The sequence below is a fragment of the Staurois parvus genome, unplaced genomic scaffold (genome assembly GCF_062004578.1).
Source record: "Staurois parvus isolate SC_StPar_1 unplaced genomic scaffold, SC_StPar_1.0 ptg000721l, whole genome shotgun sequence".
In the NCBI taxonomy this organism is placed as follows: Eukaryota; Metazoa; Chordata; class Amphibia; order Anura; family Ranidae; genus Staurois; species Staurois parvus.
The window spans coordinates 904,449-919,918 of NW_028318517.1; the positions used below are offsets into that span (position 1 = coordinate 904,449).

The window sequence follows — 15,470 nt, forward strand, 5'->3', positions numbered from 1 at the left end:
CATGGCCCCACCACTGCTCTGACCTCCACTTCCACCCCACCCTGCATTCCTCATACTGAAGCCCCCCCCAACACTTCACACCTTTGACCTTACTAACATCGAGGAAGTCTCCAAGATCCTCTCTGATGCCCGCCTCACCACCTGCCCCCTCGACCCTATCCCCTCACAACTGCTACGACCTCCCTCCCCCTCCATCCTACGCTCCCTCACCCACATCTTTAATCTCTCCCTCTCCTCAGGCACTTTCCCCTCCCCTCTGAAACATGCACACATCACCCCCATACTTAAAAAGCCCTCCCTGGACCCCAATGACCTGAACAACCTCAGACCCATCTCCCTGCTCCCATTTACATCCAAACTCCTCGAGCGCCTAGTCTACACCCGCCTATGCTCTCACCTCAACGACAACAACCTCCTCGATCCCCTACAGTCCGGCTTCCGTCCCCTACACTCCACCGAAACTGCCTTACTCAAACTCTCCAACGACCTGCTAACCGCCAAAGCTAATGGCCACTATTCAGTGCTCCTACTCCTTGACCTCTCTGCGGCCTTCCACACAGTCCACCACCCCCTCCTCCTCAAAAAACTACACTCCCTCGGCCTCAGAGATTCTGCTCTCTCCTGGCTCTCATCCTACCTGTCACAACGCTCTTTCAGCGATACCTATAATGCTACCACCTCCCCCTCACTCCCCCTCTCTGTTGAGGTCCCTCAAGGCTCCGTCCTCGGGCCCCTTCTCTTCTCTATCTACACCTCCTCTCTTGGCCAACTCATACACTCTCACAGCTTCAACTGCCACCTCTATGCCGACGACACACAAATCTATCTCTCAACCCCCCACCTCACCTCCTCAGTCTCCGCCCGAATCACACACCTACTGAGCGACATATCAGACTGGATGTCGCTCCACTTCCTTAAACTGAACCTCTCCAAAACCGAGTTTCTTGTCTTCCCCCCAGCCTGGACCCCACCCCCATTGACTTCTCCATCACATCCAACAATGCCAATATCAAACCCGCCCCGCAGGCCAGAGTACTTGGTGTCATTCTGGACTCCAACTTATCCTTCCAGCCCCAAGTCCAATCATTAACAAACTCATGCAGACTCCACCTCCGCAACATTGCCAATATACGTGCGTTCCTAACCCCAGAAACCACTAAACAGCTCATCCACTCCCTCATCATATCACGACTCGACTACTGCAACTCCCTCCTCACTGGCCTGCCTCGCCGCTGGCTATCCCCGCTTCAGTCCATCCTGAATACGGCTGCCAGACTCATTCACCTTTCCAACCACTCCATCTCCGCCACCCCCCTCTGCCAATCCCTCCACTGGCTTCTGATTGCGCAACGGATCAAATTCAAAATCCTAACACTGACGTACAAAGCTGTCCACCATACTGCCCCGAACTACATCACTGACCTAATATCCAAGTACCACCCAACACACACACTCCGCTCCTCACAAGACCTCCTCTCTAGTTCCCTGATAACCAGCAATTGTCAGAGGAGGGATCAGCAGCGATCATCAGGGCACTGATGATCAGTGACCTGATGATCAGTGTCAAGCAGTGCCAGTCACCTTTGCCCTGCAGTTCTGCCCACAAGTGCCCAGCAGTGCCAGCCACCTGTGCCCATCAGTGCCTACCATTGCCGCCCAGCAGTGCCACCCATCAGTGCTCAGCAGTGTCGTCAGTCAGTGCCACCCATCAGTGCCACCTCAGTGCCTATGAGTGCTGCCTATCAGTGCCCAACATTGTTGCATATCAGTGCATCATCATCAGTGCTGCCTATAAGTGCTGCCTATCTGTGCCACCTCATCAGTGCCCATCAGTGCTGTCCATCAGTGCTGCCTATCATTGCTGCACATCAGTGCTGCCTATCAGTGCAGTCTCAGAAGCACACATCAGTGAAGGAGAAAAATTAACTGTTTGCAAAAATTTATAATAGAAAAAAAAAACACTTTTTTTTCAAAATTTTTTCTAAATTTTTGTTTATAGCTCAAAAAATAAAACCCCCAGCGGTGAGTAAATACCATCAAAAGAAAACTCTATTCGTTTGAAAAAAATGGTAGAAGTTTAATATGGGTACAGTGTTGCATGACCGCGCAATTGTCATTCAAAATGTGACAACGCTGAAAGCTGAAAATTGTCCTGGACAGGAAGGGGATAGAACTGCGAGGGGTTAAGTGTCTTACTTCTATGCTGTTAGCAGCGAGAATCACTATTGCTGAATATTAGAAGAGATCAATTATTCCGCTTCAATATGTTCACAACAAATGAGATTGGATCCTGATTAACGACAGACTCACCTGTGTTTTACATCATAATACCAACATGTGTGATAAAACGTGGGATCCGTGGAGTCCATACATCTCCGTGCCCTAGTACTTCCTGATTTGGCTCTCCTCTCTTCTCCTTCCCTCCTCTCCTCCCCTCCCCTTCCCTCTTCTCTTCTCTCCTCTTCCCTCCCCACTACCCTCTCCTCTCCCCTGCACTCCCCTCTCTCCTCCTCTCCCTTCCCCTCTCCTCTCTCCTCTCCTCTCCCCTGCCCTCCCCTCACCTCTCCCCTCTCTTCCCCTCACCTCTCCCCTCCATTCCCCTCACCTCTCCCCTCCCCTCACCACACCCCTCCCCTCTCCTCCTCTCACTTCACCTCTCCCCTCCCATCCCTTCCCCTCCCCTCTCCTCTCCTCTCCTCTCCCCTCCCCTCCCCTCTCCTCTCCTCTCCCCTTCCCTCTCCCCTCCCTTCACCTCCCCTCTCCTCTCCACTTCCCTCTCCCCTCCCCTCTACTCCCCTCTCTTCTCCTCCTCCTCCCCTCTACTCTCCTCCTCCTCTCCTCCCCTTTTCCCTCCCCCTTCTCTCCTTCTCTCCGTCTCCTCTCACCGGCCCTGCCCTCCCCTCTCGCCTCCTCTCCCCTCCCCTCTCCCTTCTCCTCTCCCCTCCCCTCCCCCTACCCTCTCCTCCTCCTCTCCTCTCCACCTCCTCCCCTCCCCTCCTCTCTTCTCTTCTCTTCTCTCCTCTCATTACTGTTACCCTCTTTTCTTCCTTTCTGCTGTCTCTTTTATTTCCCATGTTCTGGTGCTAGTTGGGTTCCATGTTGTATGTGTTGTGCACTATGTGTGGTGTGTATGATGAATGCTCTGTGTGATCCATATGTCTCCTATTATTGCTTCCCCTGTACAAGGTGGACTTAATGCTGGGAATGTTCTATGTGACGTCTCCAGTCATTATTGCACACATTTCCTGCTTCCCTGCGGGATGTCTGTTGTTTATTCATCCGCCTGTTTGTTGGGGATATTTCATAACTTATTTTATAACCAGACACTTGTCTATTATATTTTCTGTAACTTGAAAAATTTAGAAAAATTTTTTCGGAAAATAGTTGGTTGCAAAAGAGCTAGATTTATTTTTTCTCAGTTTTTCTTAGATATTTTTGATCTTTCATGGAAACCACAGGAACGGTTATTTTAATGTTTCTCGGGGCTGCAGTTCCTCTGAACTCCACAAGGTGGTGATCTCACTTCTACCCAGAAAGGAAGTTATTGTAGAACAGAGGCAGGAAGTGATGTCAGGTATAGACAGGAAGTGATGTCAGGCACAGACAGGAAGTGATGTCAGGTACAGACAGGAAGTCATCTGCAATAAAGACAAGAAGTTCCGTACCATACGAAGCAGCGAGGAGACAGTGGTCGAAGTAGCAGCAGAGGAGGTAATAAGATGTTATTTTCTATTTACACCTAGTAACCCCCCATCATGTCCATCCTCTTCCTCCATAGTCACGTCCGTCCTCTTCCTCCATAGTCACTGTGACGTCTTTTATCTCCAGCAGATGATGATACACACATATATAGTGTGGGAACCCAGATGAACCCCTTCAGGGGCAGAACATTCCCCCACTTCCGGGGCCGGAACATTCTCCTCATTGTGGAGATAAATTCTAGTAATATGGTCCTCTAAACAAACAGCACTGACAATAAATAGACTAGACAAGGACCATCCTGACCATACATGGCCTACAAAGGGCAATGATGACACTACACAGGCAGCCAATGGGCAATCATTACACTATGCAGCCAACACAATGATGGAGTGCCGGGGTCAGGAGTATGGAGCATAGAGCCCCTTACATTGCTGCTCAGGAGGAAGAAAACATTCCCCAGCCTGCCATGAAGAATATGTTCCATCATTGGTGTCAGGGGGAGGAAAATACTGAGGGGTCTGAGGGAAGTAGAGGAGCTGAGGGGTCTCTCAGGGGTTACTGAGGATGAGAGACTTTAGGTCCCCTAAGGGGTAGTGGAGCTCAAGGGTTTTGAGGGGGGAGAGTAGCTGAAGGAATCTGGTAGGATAGGGTTGGCGGGGAGCAGGGCTCTGAGGGAAGAGAAGGTTGTAGAGCTCAGGGGAACTCTGAGGTAGGGAGGGGGGCTCTTGGTCTCTGATTGTCCTCTTACCTGCACTTACTTTCCAGACCTTCTTACAGAACTCCTACCAGGAAAGGAAGACAACCTTCACCTTCTTACCATCTCACTGGTCAAATAATGTATTCCAAGATACCAAGTGGAATGAAGGACAGTCCTTCACCCCTTGGTGGGAACTTATTCTTAGAGGAGGATTGTTGGTGTATTATCGACTAAAAGGTAGTCAGGGGTCAGTGCTGAACATCTTCTGGAGACATTCCAATTCCTTCCCATGACACAGGCTCTGGCAGTGCCAGGTGCTGGAATTCAGAGCCCCAGGAACCCACCACCACTCTGTAAAATGTCCTGGATGCTACAGTATACTTGGTAACCAAACCTGTCCCCCTCCTGTCCTCCTTCTACCCATACTAGGCTGTCATTGGAGGGAAGAGAACAGGCTCCTCCCCCACAGCTCTCTACTCCACCAGCAACATCCTCCTGCTATCCCATCCAAGCTCTTCTTTTACTGCACAGAGTGACAGTGACATCACTCCTGTCAGTCAGCAGGCTGCCAGAGATTGGAGCCTTGCAGCCGGAGTTCTGCCAATTATCCTGATTATCCAGCAACTCCGGCCAAAAGTCAGTAAGTTCCCCTTCCTGGACATCATGATGAGCTGACATTGACCTCACAACACTGCCTCAGAGCAAACAGGTCATAGGAAGGATCATATTTATCATTCCTTGTCTGCAGATCTAAAACTCATCAAAACCAGTTCAGAGACCAAACAAACCCAACAGAGAAAAGGGGATTTCTGATCTGGCAGGACAAGAGGGTCCTGGGACCTCAAATATGCATCAAACACTAAACAGTCCAAACTAAATATCTTCCCATGGGGGGAGTAGTTCTTCACTGTCCAGCAACCCTCCTATTCCCCCCTCACATCCACATCCTATTATTGTGTGACCAATACCATCCAAATCATTCTTACTTTCATTTCCCAAAGTTATCCGTCTACAAGGAGACCTGTATAGATCACATGATGGCACCAATGAGGATGGAGGAGGACCGGAGTCACATGACTGAGAAGATACTAAACCTCACCCTGGAGATCATCTACCTGCTGACCGGAGAGGTGAGGAGGATTCTGGGAGGTCACATGACATCACTCTTATCTCTATTAATAAAACACAGACCTGACCGGAGAGGTGAGGAGGATTCTGGGAGTCTAACATGATATTCCTATTGGTTCCACAATATAGAGAGTTCCTCTTCTGAAGTCAGGTGATCATATGACCATCACAGAGCCTCCATGTGACTCCCTAAACCCTGAGAGACACAACATGCAGAAGATTCTAGAAGTCACCAAGAAGATGATGGAGCTGCTGACTGGAGAGGTGAGCGGTGCCGGGAATTCTGGGATATTCTCCAGTAACAGACAAGGGATGTGTCTGGATGGTGACTGTATCATTGTGTGTGTCAGGTTCCTATAAGGTGTCAGGGTGTCACTGTCTATTTCTCCATGGAGGAGTGGGAGTATTTAGAAGGACACAAGGATCTCTACAAGGACGTCATGATGGACAATCAGCCGCCCCTCACATCACCGGGTAAGAGGAGACTTTATTGTAAAGGAGAGAGCAGTACGGAGGATCCACCTAGATCCCCCATCATCTGATAAACACATAGAAACAATGGATTCAGTCAGTGTGTGTGTTTCCTACAGATGGATCCAGTCATGGGAACCCACCAGAGAGATGTCCCCGTCCTCTGTATTCCCGGGATTCCACACAGGAAGGTCACACCATCCCTCACTATTACAAGGTGGGTGGGATGGAGCATCTAGAACATGGACTTGTGGAGACAATGTGTGGAGTTTTTTTTATGTGACCTTATATTTTACAGATGATATTTTCTCTCATTTCCTTGATTTAGAGTGGAGATCCAATCGATATAGAATTTGAGGTGAAAGCAGAAGAAGAAGAGGCGTATGTGAGGGATGATCAGCAGTCTATGGAGGAGGATGGAATAACGGGGACATTTATAGAGGAGGACACTCCTACAGAGATCAGCACAGGTGGGTCATGAACACTAAATCCATTCCTCCACCCATACTGCTCACTGATTGGTCCAGAGTAGGGCGAGGACTGGGTGATATCAGCCTGTAATACCCTGGTCACTTTCCTGAGCTGTGTTTCCCATCCTGCCTGTTGTGGGCGGAGTCCTGGTTTGGGGGAACCAATCAGCTCCTGTCTAGTAATCCTCTTTGTCTTTGTATTTTAGTCCATGGCCGGGAGATGAGGAAAACCTCCGAGGATTGTCTCACTTTGTCTCCAGACTGGAAAGTAGAAGATGAGGACATCACACAGTATAGTCCAGGAGAAAACCCGGCTCCCTCCAATGTCCATCCGGCACCACCCAGTGTAGATGGACCATCGGATTCCTCGTATCCTGAGGAACCTCAGACTGTGCAGGACTGGGCCAGCCTTCCAACAGGGAAGAGCTTCTCCTGTAATGAGTGCGGGAAGGGTTTCCATTATAAATACCATCTTAATGTGCATAAAAGATCTCACACGGGGGAGAAGCTGTTTTCCTGTCCTGAGTGCGGGAAATCTTTTTCTAATAAGTCATATCTTTACACACATCAAAGATGTCACATGGGGGAGAAGACATTTTCCTGTCCTGACTGTGGGAAATGTTTTCCTCAAAAGTCCAATCTTTACAGACATCAGAGATGTCACACTGGGGAGAAGCCGTATTCCTGTCCTGAGTGCGGGAAATATTTTTCACAGAAGTCTAATCTTTACACACATCAGACATCTCACACGGGGGAGAAGCTCTATTCTTGTCCTGAGTGTGGGAAATGTTTTTCATGGAAGTCCGATCTTTACATACATCAGACATCTCACACGGGGGAAAAGCCGTATTCCTGTCCTGAGTGTGGGAAATGTTTTTCACGGAAGTGCAATCTTTACACACATCAGAGATCTCACACGGGGGAGAAGCCGTATTCCTGTCCTGAGTGCGGGAAATGTTTTTCACAGAAGTCCGTTCTTTACACACATCAGAGATCTCACACGGGGGAGAAACCGTATTCCTGTCCCGAGTGCCGGAAATGTTTTTCACGGAAGTCCAATCTTTACACACACCAGAGATCTCACACACGGGAGAAGCCATATTCCTGTCCTGAGTGCGGGAAATGTTTTTCACAGAAATCCCATCTTATTGCACATCAGAGATGCCACACGGGGGAGAAGCCGCATTCCTGTCCTGAGTGCGGGAAATGTTTTTCAACGAAGTCCAATCTTTACAGACATCAGCGATCTCACACAGGGAAGAAGCCACTTTCCTGTCCTGAGTGAGGGAAGTGTTCCTCACTGAAGTCCTGTCTTCCCATACACCAGGGGTCCCACACAACCCTGGAGGTGTATTAGTGCCTTGAGTGCGGGAAATGTCTTCTAGATGAATGTTGCTGGACATCCCAGGTCTCATGTGGGGAAGAAGCACCCCCTGATATACACCTCAGATATACTCCATGGCTGATCTTCATCATGGAAGAAACAGTTGATAAGGAGATGAGAGGCCCCCAAAGACATGGATGAAGTGCAGTAAATGTCGGGGTGCAGAGTGGTCAGTAGATCCTGGAAATGAAGGACACAACTTCAGCCCTTCTTGGGTGTCGGAGTTGCGTTTCCTGATAATGATATAGCGGGTTACAGAGCTAGAAGCCGGGAGAGCCCAGATCTGGTTATCGGGGAACTTTACACAGACAACAAGAACTTCTGAAGTTGATGTCCTTCATTTCAAGGCTCTACAGAACAGTGTTGACCCTGAAGTGTCTCTCTGTCTTCAGTCCATCCTTCTCCCATCCCCCAACAGGAGGGAAGGAGAACTCCGCCCCAAACTAGGGGGGAACTTTCCTCTCATTATTTCCCTTGGCTTCTGTGTGGGTTTGGGTGGTTGGAGGAGTGCGGCACGAGAGGGAACACAGCTTGTTGTTCTATGTCTACATATGGGGTCTGGGTAGAGGGGATCCACCGGAAAATATTTCTACTCTTTGATTTTGTGCAAATCGTTTCTGTTTTCACTTTGAAGGGGGATATTATGTGTGGTTTGTAAAAGGGATTGGCCCAATAGATACCACCCCACTTAGAGAATAGATGAAGTAATATGACCAGCATTCATTCAGCCATGTCACATGTTGGTCTTTTTTTTTTATATTTATAAATATTTATTAGGTTTCAATCAGATATAATTAACAAGCATTTCTTCATAAAATAATCATTATATTCCTCTTAATTTATTTAATTCCCACAACCCAAATCCCTCCCAAGGCCCCTCCCCGCCCACACCTATCCCAGTGTCCCCCCTCCCCCCTCCATCCCACTCTGCCGTTTCTTTTCAAATCCAAAAGAGAGAGAAAAAAAAAAAAAATAGATATACATATAGCGCAATCCCTTTTTTTTTTTTTTTCTTTTTTTTTTTTTCTAAGTCTCATTTCTAAAAATCATTATTCATCAAGAGTTCTTGTCTAAATACTTCCCATTTTCCCCACTTTTTATGATATATCTCCATCCCATCTATGTGTGTATAATAAAGTCTTTCCATCTCACATAACTGATTCATTCTGATCAACCAATCTTCTTCCGTCGGGACCTCCCTTTTTTTCCAGAACTTAGGAATCAAGCTTTTAGCTGCATTCAGAAAGTGCCAAATCCCTGAGTCCTTATATGATCTTACTGTGAGCTCAGATATATGAAGGAGGCATAACTCTGGGTCCAATCCAACATCGATCTTAGTAATTTTTCTCATTAAATGGACGATTTTCCCCCAAAACACCTGTATCTTTGAACATTCCCACCATATGTGATATAGTGTACCTACTTCACCACAGCCTCTCCAACATAATGGGGAGTTCTCCCTACTCATCTTGTGCTCCACACTCGGTGCAATGTGCCATCTAACTAAACACTTATAATTTAGTTCCACTTCTCTCATACTAATATTTTCGTGGATTAATCTAAGCATATTCCTCTGTTGCTCCTCACTGATCTCCCTCCCCATATCTTTTCCCCATTTCTCTATATAAATTAATTTTGTGTCAGTGTCTAGTGCCGTTAAGATTCTATATATTTTAGCAACCCCATGTCTCCCATCTCCCCGTGTGTCTAACAGACTTTCAAATAGATTCCAATCCTTTTTTGTTCTCACCGGTTTTGGGAGGCTCTCAAAAAAATGTCTTAATTGGTGGTATCGAACCTCGTCCATTCTACTAAAAACCTCTCCCTTTAATTTCACCATCTCTCTATAAGATCTTAATTCCTCCCCCACCATTATATCTCTCAATTGCGCATCCTGTTTAATAATCCAATTCCCCGTGATATCTTCCTTCCCCGGTGCAAAGTAATCTGTATTTTTAAGTGGCATTAACTGTGAGTTAAAAACCCAACCCCTTTGTCTGTGTAACATCTGCCAAACTTTTAAAACAATAGAAGTGTATGTACTTGTGTTAACATCTAGTCCACGGTGAGGTGTAGGTAACCATATAATTCTGTTCAGATTGGACCCGCTCAGTATATTTTCAATTTTGACCCAACTTTTCCCCGGGTTATGAGTCCAGTCAAAGATTCTCGCGATCAAGGTCGCTTTATAATATCTCTTAAAATCTGGGAGCCCCAAACCTCCTCTCTCTTTAATTCTAGTCAGCGTTTCATAACATATCCTCGGTTTTTTTTTCCTCCATATATATCCCAAGAGCATTTTCCTTAGTGTCCTAAAAAAGACCTCTGGAAGTTTAATTGGGATCATTTGAAACTTGTATAGGACTTTGGGCAAAATTATCATTTTTATCAGGTTTATACGGCCCATCCAAGATGGATTTCCAGTTCCCAACCTCTTCAATTCCTCTTTTAACTCATTTAAAAGTGAGATGTAATTAATCTTATACATATTATTAGTTGAGGCAGACAATTTTACCCCTAGGTACTTTAGTTCTTTCTCTCTCCACACAAAGGGGAATTCTTCTTGTATTTTTTCTTTTTCACTATTTTTAAGATTTATATTTAAAATTTCTGATTTTGTTGGATTAATTTTTAAGTTTGATATTTCCCCATACTCTTTCAGTGTTTTCATTAAGTTTGGTAGAGAAATACGAGGGTTTCCAATGAAAAACAATAAGTCGTCCGCATAGGCCGCTACCTTATGTTCTCTATCACCTATCTTTATTCCTTTTATATTGATGTTCTTTCTTATCATTGACAACAATGGCTCCAGGGACAAAACGAACAATAGTGGAGATAGGGGGCATCCCTGTCTAGTTCCATTTGACATCCTAAAGAGCTCCGATCTTCCTCCATTTACCAAGACAGTGGCTGTGGGGCTTTTATATAGATTACCAATCCACTTCCTAATTCTGTCCCCCAGCCCCAACTCCACCAAGGTGTCCATCATAAAGCTCCAATTCACTCTATCAAATGCTTTTTCTGCATCAATTGACAATAATATTACTGGGGTCTTCTCTTTTTTCCCCTCTTGTATAAGCAATAATGATCTTAATCCGTTGTCTCTACCCTCCCTTCCCGGGACAAATCCCACCTGATCCCCGTGTATCCATTCTGGCAACAAGACCTTAAGCCTGTTTGCCAGAACTTTCGCAAACAGTTTTGTGTCTACATTCAGCAGCGCAATGGGTCTATAGCTTGCACACTGAGAAGGGTCTTTAACTTCCTTGTGGATTAAGACTATGTTGGCCTGTAAGGACTCTCCCCTAATTTCCAACTTATCTCCAAGGGCGTTCATATAGGTCTTCAATCTAGGTATTAATAACTCTTTATATTTTTTATAATATTTTACAGTAAACCCATCTGGGCCCGGACTTTTCCCCACCACTGTATCCTTCAATGCTATTTCTATTTCTTCTGACGTGATTTCTGAATCCAAAGAATTCAGTTGAATTTTGCTTAATTTTGGTAGACCTGCATTTTTTAGAAATATACTTCTTTTTTCTTTATTTACTGTATCAATGTTATTGGGGGTGTCCTGGGGTATTATGTTGTATAATTCACTATAATAATCTTTAAATACTCTAGCGATTCTTTTAGTTGAGTGGACCATTTCGCCCTTGGAGTTTCTTATTTTTTCTATATAATTCCTATTTTTCTTTTCTCTCAATGCCCTCATTAGGTGTTTTCCCGGTCTATCTCCCCATCTATACCTTTCGCTTGTTAATTTATTAAAGACTCTTCTTTTTTCTTCCTCCATTATCCTCTCTAATTCATCTTTCTTTTTTGTTATCTTCTGCCTTATTTCTTTCAAGATGTTCCTTTTGTGGGCCTGTTCCAGATCAGCTATTTCATTTAAAAGTCTATTGATCTTTTCTCTCCTTTCTCTTTTCTTTTTTGCCCCTATTGCGATAAGTAGTCCTCTGATATAGGCTTTATGAGCTTCCCACAATGTTGCAACCGAAACTTCCTCAGTGTCATTCTCTTCAAAATATCTTTCAATTTCTGTTTTAATCTTTTGGTTGACCTCCTCGTCCAATAAAAGTGCTTCATTCATCCGCCACATAAAACCACCTTTGTCTTCACTACCCCATCTTAACTTCATTGCAACCGGAGAGTGGTCTGAAATAGAACTCCCTCCAATCATAACCTCTGCCACAGAGTCTATAAATTGATGTTCTACCAATACATAATCCAATCTGGAGTAAGTCTCGTGAACATGTGAGTAAAATGTGTAATCTCTATCCTTCATATGCCTAATTCTCCATATATCCACCAGCTGACACTCATTTAATGATTTCTTTAATAATCTCAGGGACCTATATTCCTCTTTCCTCACTTGGGAGGTAGAATCCAGCCGTGGATCCATACAAAGGTTAAAATCCCCCGCTACTATCAATCGACCTCTTTTAAAATCCATCAGCCTCTGCAATACTTCCCTTAGGAATATCTCTGGTTTCTTATTTGGGCAATATATACTAGCCACTGTACAATCAATATCCTGCAACTTACCCCTTAGGAACAAAAACCTACCCTCTGGGTCTGTTCTTCTCTTCTCCACATCAAACCTAATATTTTTTGCAAACCCTATAGCTACCCCTTTTGCTCTTCTAATTGGTGAGTCCGCATAATACCATGTCGGAAAATATCTTGAGCGCAGCCCAATCTTAGATTCCAAATCCAAATGTGTCTCCTGCAAAAAAACCACTGAGTTGCAACTCCTTCAATAATCTAAATCTCTTTCCGGGGCAGCTTAGTCCCTTTACATTAAGGGTTACAAACTGAACTTCTTCCATGTTGGCCTCCTCTTTCTTTTCTCTCTCTTTCCTCTACCCGTTCTCTTACCCTTACCCCTCCTATGCAGAGTATTACCCATCCCTCTTCCCCCACTCCCCATCTCCCCCGCCCTCCTCCCCCCCACATCCCACCCCCCCTCCCCCCCCTCCTCCAGGCCTCCTCTGCCTATGGATCTTTATCCACCTTAGATCCCTACCTCAGGGGTTCAACTCCTCCCATGACCGCACCCCCCCCCCCCTCCTCCCCCGTGTCCCTTTATCCATTGCTTCTCTATTTCTTTTTCTAACCGGCTGCCAATTTTCTTCCTCCAGATTATATACCTCTCCCTCCTCCCCTTCCCAACCCGGGATCTCTAGTTTCTGTATGTCAAATTTATCACAGAAATCCCCCACATCTTCTGGGAACCTCAGGACCGCTGTAATTCCTTCCCTCCATCCAATTAAACCCGCTGTACGACCCCATCTATAGTTCACATTATGCTTTTTCAATACTTCCAATAGGGGTTTCAATAATCTCTTTTTCCGCAAAGTCTCTGCTGTTAAGTCCGCAAAAATTTGGATGTTTTTCCCTTCATATACAATACTTGTTCTTCCTTTCACCTTTTTCCATATCTCTTCTTTATCACCGTGACTATGAAATTTAACAATTATGTCTCTTGGTTTCTCTACTCCTTTTTCTCGTTGAAACCTTCCTATCCTATATACTTCATCCAATTTACATATCGCCATGTCCTGATTATCCATTATGAAGGTCAAAATTTTGCCAATTAACTCTTTTAAATCTTCCCCCATGGACAGCTCTGGGACTCCTCTCACTCTTAGATTGTTCATCCTTGCTCTGTTTTCTTGTTGTTCCATCATATAAAGCAGTCTTTTTAGGTCCTTTCTATTATCTATTATCCCTTTTTTCAAGTTTGGGATAATTTGGGCATGCTTTTGAACTTTCTCCTCCGTTTCCTCCACCCTAGTTAACAATTGCTCCAGATCTTCCCGAATTATACCCATCTCCTGCTTTATTGATATTTCCAGACCTTTAAACATCTCCGCCATTTCCTTTTTATTTGGTATTTGAAGATCCCTTTCAAGTTCTCTCGTCTCAATGCCTTCCATTGATTGTTGGCTGTTATACACCGGACCCAGGGAAAGTCTCGGGCTGTTATCCAGGCTTATTTCCAGTTCACTCTTTTCACTGATTCCCTGGGATCTATCTGGCGTGAGATTTCCCTGTGTCGTAAATTTTTTAATCGTGCCAGATTGGGGGTTCCTAGACCCAACCCCTTTGGTGTTTTTACCTTTCATAATTATTTTGAAGTTTTATCCCTCCTCCTTTCCTTATAATCTGTCGGATCTTTGAACCCACCCTAGAACTCTCCGAATTCAAAGTCCAAATTCCTTAAACAGCAGATGCAGAGCAAGGGAGAGAGGAAAAAAAAAAAAAAACAAAAAAAAAAAAAAAAAAAACTAACACTCTGCAGTGGAACTACTGTTATCACTCACCCTCCAAGTTGTAATGTACTTCAGGGTGCGAGTCTCTTCTGTGGCGATCTTCTCCTGGGGGTTACTCTTTGTGATGTTAACTTCTTCTTCTAGGAACAATATGCGATTTCCCAATGATGTGGAAATAAAGGCTAGAGATGTATCTATAGTTGCATAAAGATAGTATAATTTGTTAACAGGGTGGAATAATTATATGAGGTAATATGGAGGTATGGAGGAGGGAGGTAAGGAGTATAATATTATAGTTCGATGATATATATAATCTCACGGAAACAGTGGCAGTACTGAGGCAGTATATCTGTGTTCCACCCTCGGGGTACCCGATCACGGGTTTCTCTCCTCACTGGGCTAACTGGGCTTCTCCACTCTTAATGTGTCTGTCTCCCAGGGTATAAGCCAGGTGAACGGCGTCTCTCTCGTGTGGCTGCACCGTCCTAGCCGTCTCCTGACAGCCGCACTCCTCGTCGCTCCGTCACCGCCAATAACCCCAGGGGAGCAGGAGCCTTTTCCAAAGCCTCTATGGGAAGCCTGGGGATTCACTGAGTCCAAGGGAAACTGATATGGGGTGCTAGGGATGCACTTACCCAGACCACCGCGGGGCCTTCCGATCGACAGCCGGCTTTGTTCCGGCCTTCGGCTTCCCGAAACGCCAGCCGGCCGGCAACTCTGTCTCCCAGTGATCCTCCGCGGCAGCACACGTGACTGCTGTCTCCCGGCAACCGCTCTCCTTCTCTCGCCACTACCGCGAGATGATCCCCGGGGAAGCGGACGCTTACTGTCACAGTCCAGGCTCGGCTCCCCACAGTCTCCAAAAAGCTTCCTCAACCAGGCAGGTGGGTCCACATATCTCCGGGGCAGCCAGTCCACAAACAGGGACACTTGAGGAGGAGATAGTCGAGGGAGGTTAACGGAGAGTGTTCACTCTACACTCTCCATTGCCGCCATGATCGGGCTCCACCCCCCACCACATGTTGGTCTTTTCATACAGTGATTTCCTATGATCATTGGCTCCATCTAGTGGCCATAATGCGGTATTGAACTGTTTTTCCTGACTGAGGTATTTTGGAAGTAATACATCATTATGGCCCCTAGAGGGAGCTGACGATTATAGGAAATAGCTGAGTTTATTAAAATATGGCCAGAATTTGTCAAGGCTGGACACATGCTTGTCACACTCCCCGACATATTTTTTGCATAGACCCCTTAGTTTACTGTGTCAGGGGTGGTTTCAGTACAGTAGACATTGAAGACATAAATTACATAAAACCACAGAATTAAACTATCCA

At 45.6% G+C, this 15,470-nt stretch overlaps 1 protein-coding gene and 1 long non-coding RNA gene across 2 annotated transcripts in view; both read left to right on the top strand.

The window, feature by feature from the left end:
- The first annotated feature begins 3,389 nt into the window (after positions 1 to 3,389).
- Positions 3,390 to 5,784, top strand: LOC149445406 (uncharacterized). The gene is made up of 3 exons (XR_016306407.1): positions 3,390 to 3,711; positions 5,401 to 5,529; positions 5,657 to 5,784. It is a non-coding gene; the product is annotated as an uncharacterized LOC149445406 (long non-coding RNA).
- A 904-nt stretch (positions 5,785 to 6,688) lies between these two features.
- Positions 6,689 to 15,470, top strand: part of LOC149445407 (uncharacterized) — a 127,972-nt gene continuing 119,190 nt past the window's right edge. The window contains exon 1 of the mRNA XM_089653828.1: positions 6,689 to 7,610. Coding sequence (XP_089509954.1) covers positions 6,689 to 7,610 — 922 coding nt within the window. The remainder of the gene's footprint in view (positions 7,611 to 15,470) is intronic.